Source organism: Osmerus eperlanus, chromosome 7 (assembly GCF_963692335.1).
Source record: "Osmerus eperlanus chromosome 7, fOsmEpe2.1, whole genome shotgun sequence".
Taxonomy (NCBI): domain Eukaryota; kingdom Metazoa; phylum Chordata; class Actinopteri; order Osmeriformes; family Osmeridae; genus Osmerus; species Osmerus eperlanus.
In genome coordinates, this window is record NC_085024.1 from 9900052 (window position 1) to 9923841 (window position 23790).

Here is a 23790-nt window from a genome sequence, read left to right on the forward strand (position 1 = left end):
ATTCCGATACCTTCCAATTCACAAACATGGATGCGCACTCCCAGCTAACACATTACCTTGTGGCAACGTTGCAGCGACGTACCTTGGTCGGCTGGATACGTTAATTTTGGTACCATGGGTTATGTTGCAGTTACGTCGCTCTTTGGCCGTAGGACAACGGATCTCGAGTGCATTATGTGGTTTATCCAGAGATGGAGAGATCAAACTGGACTGCTCTCAGGCCCAGACAGTGCATGTAATTCATGTGCAACTCAGCCCCAGCATGTCATTGGTCATCAATTTTCTCATATGCAGAAACGTATCTTTAATAAACAAAAATAAAATGTATCTACTGCAACAATCTTCATCGAAACAAACATGATCCACTGAATGCAGTCCGGACCTTGCTTTTTACACAACTCAAACCACAGAGCGGACTGCATTACAAATTCTTCACAAGCGGACTGTCAAACTATAGTAAGGAATAAACTGGAATTTACAGCTGACGTGGGACGACTGTTAAATAAGCTTCTGCATCGAGTCCCATAAATTAACCTAACATAACATTGCACAGTAAGGCTAGGTACGATTGTGACAATGTGAAAAGAAAGAGTAGCAAAGAGGCGAAATGTTTCAGATAAGAGGTCTAACAGCACACCACTAAGTCGTTACGGGCAGTGGCTTGGGTGCATTGATTTTTATGTTACTTTAAAAACACTATGATTGGGTCAAACAAGGATAACAGCCCAACAGTCCTGGAACTGAACAGGACCATGCTCATTTCCTGTTCAAGTTCTGCCTGGAAGTCTGGGTATACTACCTACCACAGCTGATACTAAGTTGAACCCAAACAAGAGTAATTCCACATTCCACATGCGTCTCTATTGCTTTATTTTAACATACATTGTGAATGTATGACAACAGTTCCAATGGCAACGTGGCTATAGAACAGTTGAGTTGAAGTAACAGAAGAATGACTAGGCAATAAAACCAATTATGTTAAAACATGTCTGGTAATATTAATATTATAGAAAACACTTAAGATTTATGGAAAATACTTTGAATAGCTCATGTTTCAGGTCTACAGTATTGTCATGTCATAAAGCAGAATATACAGAAATCCATGTTCAGTTTGGTTGAGATTCTGATAGTCCTACAATTAGAAAAGTTTCTAAGAATGTTTTTCCCAACTTTTATTATTTACAACTACAATTCCGTTGGAAATTCCCCTCTTCACTGTAATGGTAGGCTTAAGGTAACCCTGCAATTAAATTAGCAGTGTTATAAAAAGTAATGACAAGTGGCAGTATAAAAACCAGAAAAGTCAACAACCGGGTAGCATACACATACCCCCAGCCAGGTCTGAGTTTCCCTTGTCCCTAACATGCACACACACACAGTTCCCCTCATACCAGTCACACACACACATCAGCGAGTCTCACTTGTCCCTGTGCAGCCATGTAAAAAATGTTGTTGTTGAGCGAGCCTAACCAAGGAGAATGTGAGTGTGTCTAGCCATGAAGGTCCCTGTACTAAAGGACAGGGAAGCAGACAAGCAAGCAAGGCCTCCAGCTGTATGAGTCTCTGTGTGTGTGAGCCTGTGCGTGTGTCGGGAATACCATTTGTGGTCTACCACCATGACACCACAGAATGTGGCTTGTTAAATCTATCTTCCGCCATCTTTCAGGAACACACCTCTATAAGCTAACGAGGAACAGAGTCGAAAAATACAAAAACGGTTGTAGACGCACCGCTGTCTCAGCGGGAGACAGGTTTGCACGCGTTTGCGGCTTCGCCTGCTGACGGGGGCTCAGTCGGACATGGAGGGAGAGCGCATGGAGCGCCCACTGGCTGGGCTGTTGCTGTAGGTATGGGGGTCCCTCCCATCGCGCTCTCTGTCTTTTTCCCTGCTGTCATGCTTGTGCTTGTGCTTATGTTTGTGCTTGTGCTTCTTCTTCTTCTTCTTATGCTCGTGGTGGTGGTGGTGGTGAGCGTGGTCGCCGGCGTGCTTAGCGGAGGACGGCGGCAACGAGGGGGCGGCCTCCTTTGCGAAGGTGGGCAGGGGCGTGGCGGGCATGGACAGCAGGGCCTGCTCCATCGATGGGGGCTCCTTACCTGGGGGTGGGAGAGGAGGAGGGACAAGGGGTCAGGTTTAGAAGGAGGCATGTGTGTTGTTTTAGTGTGTGATTGTTCATGTAGTTGTGGAGTGGAGGTCCAGTATGTTGAAGTGGTGCGAGTGTGTGTGTTGTTTATAGATGTGTGTGTGGTTCGGACCTGGCGTGGAGGGTCTCTCCAGCATGTTGAGGTGGTGGTGGATGAAGGCCTGACTGTCGTGAACAGACTCCATGTCTATGTCTTCCTCCTCCATGGTGTTGAACTGCAAGGACACACACACACACACACACACATCAATAAACAGGTAAATCAAGTTAAAAGTCGCTTTGGATAAAAGCGTCTGCTAAATGTAAATGTAAAAGAGTTCAGTGAAATACTCTGGTACTCTTATGGATATTCACATGCATGTGTATACACATGGGTGTGGGTATGTGTTTGTATGAGTGTTGGCATATGGATTCTGTTGATATAAGAGATGCATCCATCCCCTGTTGTATCTATATTTTGTGTCTGGTTGACACAAATTTATGTTATTTAAAAGAAACCTAATAGAAAGTAAAATAAATACATATATTGGTGCTTACTCTGATCTTGTGTCGTCCACGGCTGACCTCGTCCTCTGGGTGCAGCACCTGGCCCGGCTCAGGGGGCGAGCCCAGAGGGGTGTCCGCCTTGCGCTTCAGGCCCAAGGGGGGCAGAGCCACACCGCTGCCCCCGCCTCCAGCAGAGGATACCTCCACCCCCATGTGCTCCTCATCCAACTGGAGGGATTGACAGAGATAGATAAACAGACAGACAGAGAGGAAAGACAGATACAGAGACATACAGACAGATACAGACAAAGTAAATAAGTCAGTAGGTTTGGGTGTGAGGGTTGGCATTAACCAAAGCAGCTCTTTCAGAGCCCTGTCAGACCGTCTCCCTCTGTGTTGTCACCTCTTGTATACTCACGCTGCTGGTGAAGGCCAGGGGCGGGCCGTGGAGCCCCGCACTGCCAGGCACCTCCGGCATGGCTGCGCCCCCCTGCTCAGGCTTGATGGTTGGGTTGAGGACGGCCTTCTTCTCCTTGAGGTTCAGCACCAGACCCAGTTCGGGCAGGGGCAGGCAGGAGGGCCGCGTCAGGCCAAATAGGGTGTGGTACAGGTTCACCGCATCGCAGCGCAGGCGCCAGTCATGAGAAGTACCTGGATCAGAAGAGGGGGTGGAGGTGTGTGTGTGTGGAAGAGAGAGAGTGAGAGGGGAAAGGGATACATTCAATGTCACATCAGCTTGATTATTGATCGGAGACAAAAAGTACACTTCTGCAAGCTCATCACCCAGGATTTATTTAATTCAATTCAATTTAACTTTATTTCAGACACATAGGTCCACATCAATTCATTTTAACTCAATCAATTGGAAACAGCACTTAACTGGAACATCAAACCGCTAACTGGAAACTGGCAGGCTCACAACTGTAAAGCCGAGACATGTATTTGTGTGTGTGTGTGGTGAGAGAGGGATGGGGGGGGGGGGGGGGGGCAGGAGTGGCGAACAGGATAATAAAACAAACACTGCATTATGGCCTGGGCCAGGGTATTAGCGGTTGTCAGCCTTGGCCGAGGCATGTTTGGCTTGGCCACCAGAGAGAGGCTCAGACCCCGGCCTGCTAACAGACCTCCGAGGAGTCAGGTCCGCCTCTGGAACCCCACAATACAATAGAGAGGGGTGCGTTTGCACCCCCCCAGCCCTCTTATGCTAACCACATGGGGCAATGCCGGGCAAAAGAGCGGCTCCGCTCAACAATGCTGGAATTGGTCCAGTAAAGAGAAACACAGTTGTTAGGCCCGCCTGTGAACAATCCTGTTTATTGATCTTGCGTGTCTCTGGGGATACTGGGATCCCTGGTTGGCATTGGCAGAGGAGATGAAAACACAAACCTCACACATACAGCAACACACACACACACACATAAACGGACAAACCCTGAGGGTGGCAGGCAGACTCGGAGACAGTTGACATTTCCAGTAAAGTTGTACATGTGCGGCGTGTGTGTACATTGATAGGTGTGAGCTGGACCATCTGAATCTCATCTCTCTGTGGCTCCTACATGTGGGGCACAGATGGGGATGTGCTGCTGTGGGCCAAGCATGACACAAAACCATATGATTTTATTGGCATCTCCCATACTCTTTCAGAACAATACAGACAAGGAGTGGAGACGTTTTGGAACAGGAGTATCTACATGCTGCAACCAACAGGAACATCCAAGTAGCCTTTCTGGGCTAATATTCAAGGCGTATTCCGCCAAGGAAACGCTTTCTGAAGCCAATTGAGAATGCTCATTTGGAACTGAATAAAACATGGGGGTTCTTACCACCCCCCCCCCCCCCCCCCCCCCCAAAAAAAAAAGGTTTTCTTATAAAACAAAGTAAGCTAAACTAAACTGACCGGAGTTCATGAGCTTCCACAGCTGGTCGACCAGGGCCTCGTTGCAGAGGGTGGAGTCAGTTGCCTTGGTGAAGGGAGGGTTCTTACCCAGCATGCTCAGGATCTTGTGTCTGAGCGGACACACCCGAAAACAAAGGAAGCAGAAAGAAGAGCAAGTGAATATCCATTTAGTCATTTAACAGACGCTCTTATCTGAGAAATGACTAGTCAGGAGAGTACATTTTACATTTGGATTCATTCTTCTAGTTACTTAAAGTCTCTCTCATCTGTTGTATAACAAAAAGGCAATTGACATGTTCTCCAAATACTGTGCAGTATAGTCAGAATTGAGAATTGCATTGAAATTCCCTGTGTTGTGTGTGGGCAGAGGTGGCTGACCTGACGTAGTGAGAGGGGTCAATTTGGACCATGTTCAGGAGCCACTGTAACTCCTCTGAGCTCCGTTCAACTGCAAATAAACACACCGTCATGAACACCCCCACACACATTTCCCTCACGCATCACTCTAAAAACACACAGGTATCACGTTGTAAAACACACACATCACGGCATTAAAAACACACACATGACAAAACTCAGGTTAAGAACACACACACACACATATCCCAAAACACACACGCTGAGACTAGGCCGACTGGCCTTGCACACAAAGGACTCATTGAGAGAGAGAGCTGCTGGAATGAACCTAACATTTGATTAATGAGGTTTATATTAGCTAGCTGGCTAGCTAGCAGGGTTGCAGAAGCTAGATTGCAGCATTGGCACTTTAGTTGGGATACACTCTGTGCTAGCCAGCCCCCACCCTTCCCCCACCCACGGCTGTCAGTCAGACACTGGCACATCTTTACCGGAGATAAAGGTGTCTTTCAGTCAGCCATGTGTGGTGGAGAGGGTTATGAAATGTTGAGTGTGCAGTGTGGGGACTGCACTGAATTACCGATCTAACTCAACATTCAAGCTAGCCTGACTTCACAGTGGTTTTCAGATAACCATATTATATAAAATGCGTGTGCTTGGCCTTCTGTTGCTCTTATAGACATTAGGTTGGCTGGGTGTGTGTGTGTGATTTTGGTGTGGGCGTGTGTGATTCCGGTGTGGAGTCTTGAGTGTGTACCTCTGGTGTAGTCCACCACGGCTGCTAAGGCAGCCACGCGCACATCCACAAAGTGTCCGTACTCTGCGTAGGATTTGAACAGAGTCGGGTCGCTGGGGATGTGACCATTCTTCTGGAGCATCCGGATGGCTCTGAGACAGCTGTGGAAAGATTGAGAGAGAGATAAAGAGACAGAGATAAAGACAGAGAGAGACAGAGAGAGAGTGAGACAGAGAGAGCAAGATTAACAAAGACAGAGAGAGTGAGAGAAAGACAGATGTACAGAGTGAGATACAGTGATAAAAAAAAAAAACATCATCATACGTGATACAATTTTTTTCACAATAGCCCCTTTGAGCGCCTCATTCAGAGAAGGGTCTGGCCTGTTACCTGACGGTGATGGTGTTGCGGTAGCTGGGCAGCAGCTTCTCCATGTTCAGGAAGCGTGTGATCTCCTCCAGGATGTTGCGCACGTCCGCGTTCAGGTTGTCCACCGTGCGCACCTCGTTGCTGATGCTGATGGCTGGGGTCAGGGAGTTGGTCAGAGCGTCGATCAACTCAGCGCGGTAGAAGTTATCAGAGAACTGGAGAGGCGAGAGGGCCACACTGGGGTCAAAGGTCATTGGGACAGGACCGCTCCATATCCTCTGCTGAGTAGAACTCAGGATGGTGTTTATTAAGACAAGACTAGTACAGTATAGCTCTAACCTTGACCAATTAAATGATTACTAGTATTTAGTAGTCACATTATTTTGATAACGAGGCCTTAAACACTAAAATGTGTTAGAAAAGCTAGAAACCTATTAATATGATTTGCTGATTTAACCATTAAGCAGAAAACTCTCCTGACAATCCCCCTCCCTCAGGAATAACTCATATTGGAATTGTTTTGGAACTTTGAGCTTTATGAATGACTGATCGGGCCCTCTGGAAGACCCCTGCTGTGTCCTTCCTAGTTCTGATGAGTCCCACTGTGTGTGTTTTATAACAGAACTTCCTGATTCTGTCTGGTAGAGGCAGTCCTCGCACCTCTCTCGTTCCACGCTGTTGCGGGTAAGGTTTCATGTTAAGGGCGAATGGGCCCAGATGTGGGGCTTATAAAACAGGGGAAGTGAACAACCCAGGCTCACCTTGTTCTTCCTGTTGTCGTTGTACTTGATGAGGTCCAGAATGAAGTTCAGCACGTCTTTGGGACACAGGTTCTGGATGTCTCTCAGCAACGCCATGGCAACTGGCATGGTCTGGAACACAATGTTGTCGTTTGTTAACAGCAATGTGTACACTTTGCTGCATTCACGTATATGGCAAAGGATGTGCTGACTCGATTTTATAATGAGCACCACTGTGTGTGACTACCTTCTGCAGGAAGTAGCTCTGAAAGTTCATGAAGTTGTTGGTCTTGACAATATTGGGACAGCTCTTGCAGCAGAACATCCTGGTGAACAGAGACTTCATGGCCGGGGGACCCGTCCACGTGCTCATCATGGAATTGGCGATCTGCAGGAGGGAGGGAGAGAGCGTTTCAGGAGCATCCCAGACGCAGGTCTCCACTCTGCTTCGCGAGAGATAGGTAGCTTTTCTATTTTTGACAGATGTCACATCCAAGCCACAGAGTTCACAGTGAACTCTGTGAATATCGATACAAATCATTGAGGATGAATGTCTTTTTAACCACTACTACAGCTACAAATCTTTTATCTATGTCATTCATAAGTGTAGCCTATTAACTTTTTCAGTATATCTACAGCACAACAAAGTAGAAAAAACGAAATTATTAACACGATCACCACATTAAACCGGACAACAAAAATAAAATTGCCAACGTAGCAAGTTCTATCAACTTGTACTTAGCATACAAAATCAAAAGGAAGTCAATATCGGACAGGCAAAGTTACAGTTGTTTGTTGTTCTCACTAACTTGCCAATTCTGAAATGCTGTGGAGGACAGAACAGAACCTCGTCGGAGTCGTAACGCGCCGCAGACGCGTCCGGTGTAAACAGAGTGTTAGAATCACAGAATGTTCCTTGGCACTAACCACTAGTCCTTCTAGTTCACTTTTAGGTAACACTTTAGATACAAGTAAATGTAATAAGTTTGTTTATAGATAATATCTTAGTAAAGTCTTATTAAGACTTATTAATGTCATTAAGCATCATTTAAGGGCCTTATTACCTAATGACTAACGCTTCTCTCATCTTATGATATCGTTAACTCTAACCCTTACTAATATTAACACTTAGTCTTAACACTAATGTTAATAAGCATCTTAAAATTGCCTTATTAGCTAATAACTAACACTTATTACAAGCACCTGGATCTAAAGTGTTTCACACTTAACTTTGGATGAACATGTCTGCTAAAACGAATACACAATAAATAAATGCTTTTGCAAATACTGTCCCCTTATGGTGCTATGGATTCATGTAACCCAGTACAATTAGTACTAACAGAACAGTCCCAGAAGCAAGAAAGGTACGAGCTTGATCTAGGCTGGGGACAGATGCTCATCCGAGTCAGAGGAGATTTGTATGTAACTAAGGCTTAAGGATTGATGAACCCTTGACTGGGCAGTTAAAAACAGCATCAGTTCAGAACAGCATTGGTAAATAACAGCCGCAGTCCATGACTTAACAGCATCTTTGGTCGGTTGGTTACTGAGGGGCAGAGCAGCAAGAAGGGTGTCCAGCAGAGATGCTGGCTGGGCAGCATGTCCTAAGAAAGGCTGGGCTACGGGACCTCCATGTTTTCATCACAGACAGGAGAAGCTGGGGGGTCGCCACAGCAGGAAATTAATAAGGATTTTTTTTTTGCGCTTGTGTGTGTGTGTTTGTGTGTTGGAGAGAAAGTGAGCAACTAAGTATAGGAGGTGTATAGATACACAGTTAAAGGGGTTCTTCAGGATGTTATCATTTGGTAGGATAAACACAAGGTGTGTGTGTTTTGGGGAAAGGTGGGGTGGGGGGTGTTTGAGAGGGGTGTGCTGCCTGGATTTGCCCCTGAGCACTTCCTGTGCCTTCGTCTCTTTCAACAAAATCACTGAGTTGTGGACCAGCCAAGTGTACGACGGTTAACCAGCGACCATAAAACATAGTGCGGTGACGCAGCTCAGCTCCCAGAACTACATGACAAACCATAGTTTGTCCTTCTCACCATCTCCATTCAGTTAGTGCTGTCAAGAGAACCCTGACTCAGGAGGAATTCAATGGAAGAAATGAATAAAAATGTAATGAAACCCACAAACTGTGGCTGATGCTATTTGGGTGGGCGGCCACATTGTCCTTCCCAAAATGAAGGCTAAAGCTGCCCAGACAATTCTGTTCAGTTTAGCTTTTAGTAACAATCCAGAGAGAGGGTCTTCGATATAGAAGCAAATAAAGCATATTTTATTCAACTTTAATCTTTTGTGGTTTCTATAGTGGATTTTCTTTCCATGTTGGCCTTGTCTAAACGCAGAGAGAGAGAGACAGAGAGAGAGAAATACAGAGAAAGAAATAACAAAAAGAAAAACTCCCATGTCACCTTTGCGAGGCAGAAGCAGGCCTGCATGCGGACTTTGTAGAAGCACTGCTCGTGCTCCAGGATGTCTGTGAGGGCAAGGCGTGAGGCTGGAGTGGGGAACTTCTCCAGCGCTGAAATGGCCTCCTCCTGCGCCACCACGTCCCGCTCATAACGCAGCTGGTACTGCCACATGAAGTCGGCCTGCTCAAACTCCACCTTGCGCAGGATGGACATGTCAGGGTCGATCCTGATCCACAGCAGTGGCGAGTCGGCGCTGGGGGGAGGAGACATAACTTTAACGTTGCTTGGAACAGAGGCTCCTACAGGTGCATGCCAAGTTGGACTACTGTCGGGCAAATGTTATTCATGGCCATGAGCATGTTTTCAGCAATGACCAGGCTAAATATAAGTGTTGTTGCTCAATGTAGGTGGACAACACACTTGTTTGCACCGTCCTCAGATCTGTGGATAGTTGGCCCAACGCTCAACACACACTCTGTGGCAGGCTCTCCTGCATCTTTGAGGCCGTAATGATATAGGTCTGGTTGTGGCATCCATGTTAGAACACTCCTAATGGGCCTCCAGATGTCTCCAGAGGCACTACAGCCAGAGGCTAAAACACACCAGGGGAAAGAAACCTGCCTGGACGTGGACTATCATGCTGCAAACTCATGGCTGCTGCAATTCTGGCTAGGTGATCACTCTTCACTGACAGTAGTCAATATATACTGGTTAACAACCTATTACGAAATTCTGATCTGGTTGTAGAATCTGACTGCCATGTCATGTGTTCTGACTACTGTGATACATGGAGGACACTCTCCCAGGCACGTTCTAGCTCATTCCAAAGGTAGTTCATGGCTCTTAGCTAGGATTAGAACCACGCTGTCCTGGTGCCGGTCTAGATCTAATAAGGGTTAAGATTGTGTGCCTGTGGCTTGACTGCTGGGGACGGAGGAGGTAAAAGGAATGACAGATGGACTGTTGGGGTCTGGTCTGCCCAGGCTAGGCTTTAATACCAATCAAGTAAAATTTGAGAACAGCTAGAAAGTGGGAGGAGAGTGAGAGAGGGAGAGAGAGTGGAGAGTGAGGGAGAGAAAAAGAGAAATAGTGGAAAATCTTACTCCATGGCCGAGAGGTCCATGTCAACCTCCTCGCCGTTCATCAAAGGAATCTTTTTCTTCTTGTTTCTGGAACAAACCGTGCACACAGACACCGTCAACATGAGACTTGAATGCCAAAACAACAAACTTGAGAGAACAGTAGCAGATGGAGTAAAAGACACGCAAGCAGTAGGTAAGCCAGCCCAAACCCAGACCCCGCAGTTCAGGGACTGACCGTCTGCTCTTGGAGTGACAGGGGATGTCATGTTTGAGGCTGTTCTCTTCGATCTGGAGAGTGTGGTTGAATGAGCCATCCAGCTCCTGCACCGTCACCTTGATGGGACCCTGGGGAGAGCAGATCAATCACCAATTAATCTAGGGGAATACTGTGCATCCGGAAAGTATTCACAGCGCTTCACTTTTTTCCCACATGTTATGTTATAGCCGTATTCCAAAATGGATCAAAGTAATTTTTTCCCAAACAATTCTACACACAATAATAATGATAATGTGAACGTAACGTACACAGAAATGTTTGGAAATCTAGAAAATAAAAAAATACAAATAAAAATCACAGCCTTAACCATGACACAAAGTTGAGCTCAGGTGCATCCTGTTTCCACTGGTCATCCTTGAGATGTTTCTACAACTTGATTGGAGTCCACCTGTGGTAAATTCAGTTGATTTGACATGATTTGGAAAGGCACACACCTGTCTATATAAGGTCCCACAGTTGACAGTGGATGTTAGAGCACAAACCAAGCCATGAAGTCCGAGGAATTGTTTGTAGACCTCCGAGACAGGATTGTATCGAGGCACTGATCCGGGGAAGGGTACAGAAACATGTCTGCAGCATTGAAGGTCCCAATGAGCACAGTGGCCTCCATCATCCTTAAATAAGAAGTTTGGAAACACTAGGACTCCTCCAAGAGTTGGCTGCCCAACTAAACTGAGTGATCGGGGGAGAAGGGCCTTAGTCAGGGAGGTGACCAAGAACCATATTGGTCACTCAGACAGAGCTCAAGCTTTGCTCTGTGAAAAGAGAACCTTCCAGAAGGACAACCATCTTTGCAGCACTCCACCAATCAGGCCTATATGGTGGCCAGAGTGGCCAGACGGAAGCCACTCCTCAGTATAAGGCACGACAGCCCGCCTGGAGTTTGCCAAAAGGCACCTGAAGGATTCTCTGACCATAAGAAACAAAATTCTCTGTTCTGATGAAACAAAGATTGAACTCTTTGGCCTGAATGCCAAGTGTCATGTCTGGAGGAAACCAGGCACCGCTCATCACCTGGCCAATACCATCCCTACAGTGAAGCACGGTGGTGGCAGCATCATGCTGTGGGGATTTTTTTCAGCGGCAGGAACTGGGAGATTAGTTAGGGTCGAGGGAAAGATGAATGCAGCAATGTACAGAGACATCCTTGATGAAAACCTGCTCCAGAGCGCTCTGGACCTGACTGGGGCAAAGGTTCATCTTCCAAAAGGACAGAAACCCTAAGCACACAGCCAAGATAGCAAGGGAGTGGCTTTGGGACAACTCTGTGAATGTCGTTGATTGGCCCAGCCAGAGCCCAGACTTCAGTAGAGAGATCTGAAAATGGTTGTGCACCGACGCTCCCCATCCATCCTGATGGAGCTTGAGAGGTCCTGCAAAGAAGAATGGGAGAAACTGCCCAAAAATAGGTGTGCCAAGCTTGTAGAATCATACTCAAAAAGACTTGAGGCTGTAATTGCTGCCACATGAGCTTCCACAAAGTATTGAGCAAAGGCTGTGAATATTTAGGTACTTTTTTGTATTGAATCCATTTTGGAATAAGGCTGTAACATAAAATGTGTAAAACCGAAGGCACTGTGAATATTTTCCGGATGCACTTGCGTGCTCTTAAGTTCATTGGGTTAAATTTCGTCTCAAACCACCTCCGCTGCGGAAAGCCGCTCACCACATATTTCTGTGTTCCTGAGGAGGTGTAGTCCTGACGGATCTCCAGTTCCAGAACATTCCTTTTCCTGTTGAAGGCAAAACTGCCAAAGAACTTCACCACTGCACTCTGGTCTCTGGGTGGCAGGTGTTAAGGGTAGCACCAAGTTCATTACACTTTTATAAACAACCACCGTTTTTGTGTACATTTGTGCAATAACTACATTTGTGTACAACAGTGCTACAGTTCCTGAAAGGTAGATACATTACTAGTGTGGCTAAACTAAATACACGGATGAGTGTTTGGCAGTGCAATTCCAGGTGGAAGGATACACCCACTGCTTAATGAGGGGGCCTATGTCTTTGCCGGAGACGTTGGAGATGGACTTGAGGAAGCCGTGGGTGGAGACCAGCATCTGGCTCCACATGTGAGACTGGTACTTCTGGGAGGATGCTGTGCTGGCCAGACTCAAGAGCTTGTTAAACACCTGAGAGAAGAGGTAAAGTGAGATAAAACAGTGAGGTGAAATTAGATGGTGTGTTGAGGTGAGATTAGATGGTTTGTTGAGGTGAGATTAGATGGTGTAGTGAGGTGGAATTAGATGGTGTGTTGAGGTGAGATTAGATGGTGTGGTGAGGTGAGATTAGATGGTGTGGTGAGATTAGATGGTGTGGTGAGGTGAGATTAGATGGTGTGGTGAGGAGAGATTAGATGGTGTTGTGGTATTAGATGGTGTGGAGAGGTGAGATTAGATGGTGTGGTGAGATTAGATGGTGTGGTGAGGTGAGATTAGATGGTGTGGTGAGGAGAGATTGGATGGTGTGGTGGTATTAGATGGTGTGGAGAGGTGAGATTAGATGGTGTGGTGAGGAGAGATTAGATGGTGTGGTGGTATTAGATGGTGTGGAGAGGTGTGATGAAGAGATGGGAGGAGAGGCAAGAGGTGAAGAGACGAAGAGTTATATATGATACAATACCATGCGTCATACCGTGCGACATAACCAATATTATATGCCCCTCTACATAGTTTACTAACAATAAACTTGCAAAGGATCAACATCTAAAACAGAACATTTTCTAGATTAAATGAGGACAGCCGAAGGCGGCCACTAAAGCAGGATGAGGCTTCACAGACCTGTAGCATGAACTCCATGCTGATCCTGTTCTCTATGAGCCTCATGACCAGGTGGGCTTTGCACTGGAACATCTTGTAGTATTCCCATGACAGGGTGTGTGGGTGCTTGATGGAGAAGTGGAGGTGTGGAGTAGGGCTGCACACACACACGAGTACAACAAAACAAAAAACAAGATGTTTGACCACTGAGTTAGAAGAATTGGACATCATACATTGAAATGGTCAACAACACTCTATTCTATTTCTATCATGTTTGGGCCACTGCTCTCTTCATTAACTTTTTTTAGACCCTGAATTGAAGTTGAGTGGAGTAGGTGTCAATTCTATGGGAACATGATCTATCATAACTGTCGTTTCTGAAGCGCTTAATGCCAACTCCATCCTTCAACCTTCCCCTGCAAGTCAGCAACTCTCCAGAAAAGCATTTGTCTACGGTTACAGGCCAAGTTGACGACAGCCAACGCACAGACATGAGTTAGTGCTGTGGTAATGTGTGAAAAGCTCTCCAAATCTCTTCCCCCCCATCCACACAAAAATAGATTTGATTTACAACAAACACTGGAGTCTGCGCCAGAGGCTTACTGGGTCAGGATGAATGAGACCACTCAACGCGCCTCTCCCTCACAGTGTTCTGGTTATGTCTTGGAAAGCAAGACTCTCTTTAAAAAAAGTTTTGAATTAAACTAAATAAAAAAAAAACACACCGTAAGCAAGGCATGCTCTTGGCATGTGAAAGAGCCCTGCGTGCAAAAAAAAATATGTGTGTATTCCATCCTCTCCTGAGTACTTAAGTGCTACCTGGATGTGGGAGTGTGTATATCGAACTCTGGAGTTGAAGCATAGTGTTTGGTGTAATGTACAGTATTAGTGTATAGCTCTTGGCCACTCAGTTTGACATGAGGGCTGGCTGTAGAAGACGCTGTAATGCCCGAGTCCTACTCAATGCAACAAGCATATACTGTAAAATACATAACTGAACTGGTTCAATTAAGGCTGATGCACATTCGCTTGCCCCAGCTAATACAGCCTATTGAAATAATTGACAAAGCAGTCAACCAGAAATGCACTTATTCTTCTATGATGTGGTATTTTGGTATTTTCTTAAAATGTAACTTCTTACATTGACTACGCACAAACAGCCTACTAGTCAATTATCAACAGTCAAGCCTCCTGTACCGGTCTTAGCCTGACTTCACATCGTCCCCAGACACAGATGTAGAGGGTCTCACTTGTCTTTCTCCTTGCCACCACTGAAGGTTGGGTGGAGCAGGACACCTCCCATCTTCAGCTCGTACTCCACGATCTTGTCCAGTTCCTGAGAGTGAAAAAATACATCCAGTTTTTGGGGAATTTGTTGGATTGAATCGTTTGAAAACCGTGTTCCTCGAGAGCAACAGTCCTGTAGGTTTTTGCTCCAACCCTAATGTCGAACACCTAATTCAAATAATTAGCTGGTTGATACCATGAATGGGATTAGTTACATCTGGAGTGTTCAAGAACAGGACTGAGCAGTCCTGTATTAAATGGTTAAACCGGACCACTCAAAATCAAAAAGATAAAACGTCAGTAAAAACTGAGAATCTCGACCTCTTTGATCCAGTGTCGGTACTCGTTGACTCCAAAGGTTTTCTTCAGATAAAGGCCATAGATGTATCCTGAGATCCCCTTCAAAACCCACTCGTCAGCCCTAGGGGGAAACACACACACATTCATGGACAGATACACACACACACACACGCGCACGCACGCACACACACACACACACACACACACACATCAGTCTTGGAGAAAGATTGCAAGCAATACATGGATACAGATAAGGTGGGCAAAACATGACCCACATTTAACAAACTATAACACAGATTTCATGTCACACAGACCATATTAACACAAATCACTGTAACACAGATCATGCTACCATTCCATGCTACCAAAACAAGGTGATTGCAACGTGGTCCCACAACACAGCAAACTTTTATTCAACTATTTTTCTTCATCCTCTACAGTGTTTTTATTTATCAGAGACGTGGTCCTATTGCCTGCCTGTGCACCACCCGTTTGCAAAGCTCGACTAGAACATCGGTAAGGTGAGGCGAGGTCAACTTCTAAACATTGAGCTGGCACCAAAAAGCTGCCTCACTTACAGGCCTGAACAGAATCACACTGCGCCATTAATTGTTTGCAGACACCGGCTCTCCCCCGTATCAAAGGAAGGCCTGTTTGATTTTCCCATGGGTTACACAACGCTACGCGCCAGATAAATAGCGGCGTAACCCGACGCAGGGCCCGTCTCATGTGGTCTGAAACGCTTCTCCAGACAGGGGGTCCATTGTTTGCGAGGGGGTTTGGGGGTAGGGGGTGGAGGATCAAAGTCTTGGACACCTCCGGATAAACTTCAGCATTTCTCTCCAACCTCGCCCTTGCCCCCCTCCCCTACCTTCCCAGTCTGAGCCCCCATTCCCCGAGGCCTCCTCTGCTTCCCCTTCAGACAGGCTGCCAGCCACACACACATCCATCATGGATGTAATATTCCCAGCCTTGGCCTGGCCTGACTGCCAATGGTGATAACATACCGTCCTGCTGTACGAAATCTCTCTGACCTGAACTACTGCAGTTATACAAGACATATGAAATACAGGAATTGAAAGGGAAGAACCGATGGAATTGTGAGGAGAGAGACAGAGAGAAAAAGAGAGATTAAGATAGAGGGCAAGTAAAAAAGAAAATGAGAGAGAACAAGCTTGAAAGAGAACAGAAGACAGAAACGGAGGAGAAAGAGAGAGTGAAGGAGAAAGAGAGACGGGTGAGAGAAAGAAGAAAAGGGGTGAGTAGAGAAAGAGAGAGGAGGGAGAGAAAGAGAGCGGGGGAGAAGACAGAAACAGGGTAAGAGAAGGGAAAGAGAGGGGGAGAGGAGAGAAAGAGAGGAGGGAGAGAAAGAGAGGGGGAAGAGGAGAAAGGGAGGAGTGGGGGGGAGAGAAAAAGAGGGAGAGTGGGAGAGGGACCCCCCTTATTTGACCTCAACATCATACAGCACTCACCAGGACATGCGTGAGATGAAGCAGCCGAAGAACTGCTGGGCCAGAGCCTGGGCCAGACAGCTCCGTGTCAGGGGGGTCTGGTCGATGATCATGCCACTATGGAGCAGGTTGGTGCTGCAAGGAGGGGCAGTCATGGAGAGGAGAGAGGTGAGGTTGGGGGAGATAAGGGAAAGTATTAAGTCAACATCAAATTCAACAAAACCAGCATGCAAAGGCTCTGTGAACACACATTAGCACAGTCCCCACACACACACACAGTACACACACACACCCACGCAGCCCTACCTGAAGATGCTCATGGAAGCATAGGAGGAAACCTCCACATAAGCCTCATCCACAAACACGGTCTTGAAGCAGGCATAGGGGTAGCGGCAGGTGAGGATCTCCTCATAGAACTCGAAGATCTCATGGAGGAACGACATGGAGTGTTTCAGCAAGGGCAGGAGCTGGGGCAGGCAGAAGTGGGTCACCTGGACAATAAAGACAAAAAAACAAGAGGCTTTAAGATTACTTTTTAAAGTATGGTCACTTGTAGGATATCTGTGACTCACTGGTAATGTCCATAAAGCCTTCAATGGTTCAGCACATCGCTATGAAGCACAAGTCACTGGGACGAACAATTGGAGAAGCACTTCCCCACCTAGTGGTCAATATCCAAAAGTACACCAGTAATCAAATACAACCATCACTTTATCAACAGAGAACGCTTTCCCCCTGTAGTCAACACTGATTATTTCCTCCAATTAGGGTTGGAACAGTACATGTATTCGTATTGACCCGTACGGTACGGGCGTCACGGTTCAGTGCATGAAATTACACGGAGAATACACGGTATAAAAATAAATAAAACTTGCGTGCAAATTAATTAATGCATGTTGTTTAATTGTAACTTGTTTAACTGCATGCTCTTATGGTTCTTCCCTTTGGCACTTATTTGGTTTTTCACAATGTATGCTTCATGTTTTGGCTGCCCGCAATATTTGGGGCTATCTCATTGTTATGATCAGTGACCTATGCACTTTTGTAAAGCTCTCTCTTGGAAGTCGCTTTGGATAAAAGTGTCTGCTAAATGCGTAAATGTAAGGTAGGCACTGCCTACCCTGCCAAAATTCAAACGTAAAATGTTTATTAAGTAATTGTATTTAATAAACTTGTATTTTTACAGTTTACTCTTGTGATTTATATATGCAATATGTGTGTTATTCCAATTGTTTAGACGTTACGATGACAAATAATCGCATAATCAAATACCTTTTTTTTTATAAGCAGTGCTTTTACTGTCCGTTCACTGCGGACGACAAGTGAAAAACTCACTTGCGCACATCGATCCTGTATTTTTCAACATGTACGTTGAAAAGCACAACTCTGCTGTGCCTTTGCACGTAAATATGTTATGCCGGTAATCACCTACGTTACGTATCAAACATGGACCAATTAAAATCGAGATATTACTGGACATTTGCACAGCTAATGTCATTACACCAGCTACATTGTAAGCGTAATCCCCGCAAAATTCAAGTCAAAATGACAGCAGCGGTGTCTGCCGATATCACAGAGTTGAGGAATTTCTCCAAGCTCGATTTTATTCAAAAAATGAGTTTATAGAAAGAGGGAGGTCTACGCCAGACTTAGATGGACTACTGCAGCAAAAGGGACAACATGTTTTCGATCGTTTCAAACAGACTGGTACAGTATGGAAGAAAAGATTGGCTATGTGGCTGTGCTAACAGTCAGCAGATGTAGGCTACTGCTTGTACTATTTACTGTGTTTACTGTTTTACATTTACATTTAGTCATTTAGCAGACACTCTTATCCAGAGCGATTTACAGTAAGTACAGGGACATTTCCCCCGAGGCAAGTAGGGTGAAGTGCCTGGCCCAAAGACACAACATCATTTGGCACAGCCGGAAATCGAACCGGCAACCTTCTGATTACTAGCCTGATTCCCTAACCTCTCAGCAACCTGACTCCCATGTTTTGACATATTAGCCTAACAATAAATTAGGTAATCTGGCTTTCATAACTCAGTGCCTAACCTTTTACTGACATCACCGCACGTCACTGGTTGTGGGGTATGTGAGTGGAAATACATCTAACATTCTAACGCATATAACGCATCTGGCGTGTGCTAAATGACTAAAAATATCCGATGCCACCACCCAGGTGTGCCAATCACTGGAACAAGACAAAAAAAAAAACTGTCCAACTTCTCCTCCCTACAGTGCTTAACCAGCCATTAGATACACATACAAATAAGGCAAAAAAATCACTGACGCAATCGGAATTTACATGTCATCTTCAATGCGCCTGTATTCACTCGTAGAGGAACCTGGTTTGTTTTGCTTTTCCCTCCATTGTACTGAACTCGTACCGAACCGTGATGTCTGAACCGCGGTATGAACCAAACTGTGACTTCAGTGTACCGTTCCACCCCTACCTCCAATGTATTTATCATTCCAGTGCAAAAGCCCACATTCATAGCAAAGAGCTGTCAAGTCGGTAGGCTATCCTGAACTTCTCTCATGTTGGTGGATACTGCTGGTTTAATATTGTCTTGATTAATCTGTGATTTACCTGCTGTCTGCTCGTTTTTTATGATGAATTTCACCGTTGGGGATAAATAAAGGATTGGTGAATTGATTGTCTGATTCACGGAGAGCCGCCTCACCTCGTGCATGTAGGGGTCCACTAGGATCTCGAAGGGCCCCACGGCCAGGGAGATGTTGGGGGCAGCAGTGGGGATGGGCAGCACGTAGTGGAAGGTCTTCTTCCTCATGTCGTGGGTGTAGATCGTCTCCACCAGGTCGCCACATGACACAGCCACCATGGAAGCATCCACTGTGAACTCCAGCTTCCAGGTGCACAGCTCAGAGTATGAGTCCACGCAAGGGAACCAAAACCTGGGGTGGGAACAGGGTTGGCAGGGGTGAATGGGTAGGGGAGGGAGGGGGGGGGGGGGGGGGTTGGTCGCAGGTGGGAGGGGAAGGCATACATTTGCATATGTTTATGGACAAACGTGAGCATATTGTATTGTGGATGATGGAGTCTACTCAAGCATCCCGAGTACTTTCTATGAATTTATGAACTATGACAATACCTGTTTTTTTGGCCATATGTTGAGTAGACCTAGCCGACTATATAAACTGTTATATCATCTGTTCTGGACGCTTCATTACATGAAGAAATCCTTTTAGATCTAGAGATTTTATACATTGCAACATATATTTAAGGTGCTACCTAGGAATGCGGCATTAACGGAACACAATGTACCGACAACAAAAGTACTGTCAATACTCGCAGCATCACCTACTATTAGAAACAACCTTTACATTTTTGGGATGACAGCCATTTAGAAAAATCAATTTATTCAATTCTATTCTACTATTCAATGTACCTTAGCTGGATTTCATAATATAACAGTTTCTTTCTAGAATCACATCATTAATGTTGGTTTCTATTAGTAGTACCTGGTGGAGTTCTGGTAGCCAAATGAAAAGACGTGTGCTCCTCTCTCAGCCATGCTCCCCTCTACGTCAGGCACTACAAAGTGCAACCCTCCCTTGGGCTGGTCCAGGGAAAACTCAATGTACACCTTGAGGACATTCATCTCTGTAAAGAAGAGTAGTCAAGACACAAGGTAAGGGGTTGGCTATAGTTAGCAGACCAAGGCCATGTTTCTCAGTCCATTTTGATGGAGGATATCTGAAACTAATAATATCTGAAACTAATAATAATAACTACTTATTAACCGAGAGTGAGGTCATGCCGGGAAATATCAAACTGAGGCTTTAACGTATTGACCGAGCGATAGTGATCATGCCGATATTTCCCGGCATGACCGAACGGTTGAGGTTAGTAAGTTGTTTATTATATGGCATTTTTAGCTCTTTTCATTTTGTAAATGAATAAAATAAATGGTAATTGTAAATAGAAAACATGTCGTTTTGTTCAGCTCTCAAGTCTTCTCATGGTGTGTTTCAGGTGTTGCCTAGCAACCAATCTGAAATCTGAACAACCAAACCTAGCAATCTGCCTAGCGCTTGTCGTTTTTCTCTCTGTGTTCACACTTTTCTGCTCTTTTAGAAACTTAAGAATTTCCTTGTCGCTGTTGATGTCTTCATTATCATCTGGATAGTAAAACTCTAACTCCTCGATATCGCTCATTTTGAAGATGACGTCAGAGGGCAATAAGACTCCGTAAATACGCGGCTGGCATGACTACCCGTTAGCCAATCAGAACACTCGTACTGTCGTTGCCATATAAGAAACATGTTTCAACCTAGTTGAGTTGCTTAAACTTTTTGTGTCAAAAAAACCTGCAAAAAAGCTATCATGGAATCTAGCATGGCAAGCACTATGCACGTTTCTGTATTTCCTGGCAACCAATGACCTAGTCTTGCTCTCCTGTCTCACCGTCTCCCTGCTTCCACAGCTCTGAGGGAACCTTGATGACCAGCTCCCCGTGACCTGCATCTGGGTCCACAGCGCTCACTGCAGCAGTGTATGCACTGGAAAAGTAGTTCAGGTTCCTCCTGGAGGCAGAACAAGGGCAGATGTGTTGAGGGAGGAGAGGTATTACAGCACTGGTGCTGTCTGTCTAATGAGGAGAAGTAGCTATACGTACCTACTAGTGTTATTCCTACTTTGCAACAAAATGATTCATTTTTGCCTCAATGTTCAACGTACTATGCACTTCAATGTAGCAGATGCTGCTATCCAAGGTTACTTGCAGTCAGAATCTTTGTGGGACGCACAATACAATGTAGGCACTGCACAGCAGTGCATTATGGAACTTTACTTACTTAGGCTGAGAAGGGTTCAAACTTCTAAAGGCAAATGATGGCAAAGGAATAATGCCTCATCACAGTTCTCTGGAACTGTGTACATGTAAAGTATCTGTCCTAAGTTAATAAACAAATATCAGTTTGATTGAAGGATACTCACTGCTTGGACTCATGATGGCAGACCTCCAAGGTGGGGTCATTGTAGATGAAGGGAGCCTCCAAGTCGTTGACTCTCACTCTGTAGATCCTGCATTGTTTACTGTTAAGTTTGATGCGATTCAGGTTCACCACTGTAGGGAAGATGGTCAGCTCCACATAACCCTGTTACATGCACGGAATGTTCAGTAGAAATTATTCGCGACATATGATGCCATTTGTTGACTCCATTAAGCCTACTTTATATAGGTGCATCTACTTACGATTACAGATTTCCTCTGGAAGTTTATGTTGTTAATGCACACCACCTGATGGGTCGTGTGAACAACAAAACAGGATATCAATACTTAAACCGACCTCAGTAATCGAGTATGTGAATTGTATATTACCTATGTGTAAAAGTGGTTTCAACTGAGTCACAAAATTAGAGAAAATACTTATAATTTAAAAGGCCGTGGGCTCTCAAATCCTTTATCTTTCTTCCTGTTCATCGTTGTCTTGTTCCGTTTAAAACATGTTTCACGAGAGACGGTTATGTGGACACCGTTTCTAACGACCAGCCAATCTACAAACACCAAATCTATTGGCAGACCGAGTAATCTAGCTATAGTACATCCACTTTCTAAAACAGCTGTGCTTGCTTGCTGGCTAAACACAGGCTATGTGCATTCATATGTGACACTTCCTCTTGTTGGTCTATTATAGATTGACAATGAGAATATAGACACTTCGACTCTACCAGTAAACCTGTGGTCTTAGCGATGTGCAGGTTAATATCCCACAATGAATGAATGTCACGAGACGGCTAGCAAAAACGCTAGCTAGCTAGTGGTGTAACACGTCAGAGTGTGCAATGTCTTCTGTCCAAGTCACATAAAAGTAATTCCGTGATGCATTGAATTATGGAATAATGGGTTGGATTCAATGAGATAATGTAGTCAAACGATCCATATCAAAATATAAAAAAGAGATCCCGTTTTCTCGAAAGTTCAGAGCAATGAGAATCCTCTCAGTAAATTCAGCCATTTTGTTTGTAACCTTTGACCTCCCCTTTCGGGAAAGAGAAAAAAAACATTAGCTCTACAGTTAATATTTATTAAAAGGCTTGCAAGCTAAATTCACTGTATACCTGTATAATTCGTTAAATGTCTGTTGATATAAATTATTTCCTTAACAAAGGAAATGTTTTGAATCATAACCGGTAGCTAACCATTTCACCAGTTGATGGCACCAAACTGTATCTGATTGTATGCAGTCTTTGGCGCCAAAGCGTGAGATACCTTTGATCTGACTAGTGCACAGTGCCCGTGATGCAGTTGGTGGCACACACACAGATTCATGGAATTATAGTAGACCTAGCCGAATATATAAACTGTCATCTGTTCTGGACGCTTCATTACATGAAGTCAATACTTTTAGATCTAGAAAATGTATACAAAGTCCCATTAAATAAATAAATGTTGTCTTTACAAAAACTTCATTTCATTTGAAATAAGTAAATGTATTTATGTAGGTGAATGGATTCAGCTATATATTTATATGATGCTATATTTATATATTTATTGCCATATTTCTAAATTTCAGGTTCATTTCATTGCCATATTTATTTATTTAGTTATGTATTTATTTAATTTGGAATCAAACGGTGTTCCATATATCCCCACTACATTGGCACCCTACATCTTCTGGATTTTTTTTCTTCTTAATTTATCTCCCCTGGATCTGCGCCCATTACTTTCACTCTTCTGCCACACGGAATTACTCGCCCTACGCTACGTTCATTACATACGCCGGCCACGTCACAGGCTCCCGTGTTTACATTCCACCTTGACCTCCCACAAATTATCTGTGTTCCATAAGCAGGTCCTTTTAGCATGGTCTCTAATATATAAGCACAATTTCTCTCCACACAGGTGTCTTGTCTGGAATAATAGAGATATTTTATTTAAAAAACAAATCACTTTGAGAGATGGATAGATTTAGCTGGTGAACCAGCTATTTGATGGAGAGTGGCACTGTTTTTATCAACATACAATATTCCAGTTTCTCCAAAATAATTTGCCATAGTATTTGATGCCATTCCGTCAGGCATAATAATGCTTTTTAGAAATACAGTCAGACCTCTTATACTTTTGCCAGCAATAAAACTCCCATGTAAATTAATTAATGTAATAAGGAACAACTGTTAGATACTCGTGATCTTTAGGGACACCTAATCTGTTGCCCCGCTTTAGCTCTGATTGGCGCCGCCGTGAGTCAGAGATAGTTGGCAACACTAAGGACAAGTATGGCGTGATGTATGAACCGAACCGTGACTTCAGTGTACCGTTCCACCCTTAGTCGGAATGTCTGCGCTCTTCTCCTTTTTCCTCCTTGTCCTTTCTCCTCTTCTCGCTTTTTATCCCTTGTCTATTTTACTCTTTCTATCCTTACTGTTCATCCACAGGTTTACTGGTGTCGGTGATCCCTCCCTCCCTCTTCTTCCTTCCACCTGGGTAATTTCTCTTCCACTCCACACTCCTCTCCTCTCTTGAG

General features: G+C 44.8%; 1 protein-coding gene across 2 annotated transcripts; it reads right to left on the minus strand.

The window, feature by feature from the left end:
- Positions 1–845: 845 nt before the first annotated feature.
- On the minus strand, positions 846–22294 carry taf2 (TAF2 RNA polymerase II, TATA box binding protein (TBP)-associated factor). Of its 2 annotated transcripts, none has more exons than XM_062464747.1 (26): positions 21697–22294; positions 21519–21573; positions 21260–21420; positions 20729–20847; positions 19783–19924; positions 18984–19215; positions 16600–16784; positions 16315–16428; positions 14864–14963; positions 14506–14591; positions 13277–13412; positions 12474–12628; positions 12163–12277; positions 10455–10564; positions 10241–10306; positions 9138–9390; positions 6974–7114; positions 6748–6858; positions 6008–6201; positions 5639–5778; positions 4903–4972; positions 4525–4634; positions 3046–3278; positions 2679–2855; positions 2254–2356; positions 846–2094 (listed from the first exon to the last, which is right to left on the minus strand). In XM_062464747.1, exons 1-26 carry the CDS (start codon positions 21744–21746, stop codon positions 1790–1792), a joined length of 3663 nt encoding a protein of 1220 aa, XP_062320731.1. In that variant the 5' UTR covers positions 21747–22294; the 3' UTR covers positions 846–1789. The 2 variants fall into 2 exon arrangements, with proteins under 2 accessions (XP_062320731.1, XP_062320730.1); XM_062464746.1 differs by having other exon boundaries at positions 3031–3278.
- Between the last annotated feature and the right edge of the window lie 1496 nt (positions 22295–23790).

Bases quoted from the DNA above. Each gene is read 5' to 3' on its own strand.
- taf2 (XM_062464746.1), bottom strand. From the start codon at position 21,746: ATGAACAGGAAGAAAGATAAAGGATTTGAGAGCCCACGGCCTTTTAAA. The intron at 19,925-20,728 runs GTGAGACAGGAG...TCTTCTTTACAG, and splicing joins GCTGTGGAAGCAGGGAGACG to AGATGAATGTCCTCAAGGTG. The intron at 9,391-10,240 runs GTAAGATTTTCC...TCCTCCCCCCAG, and splicing joins ATGGACCTCTCGGCCATGGA to CGCCGACTCGCCACTGCTGT.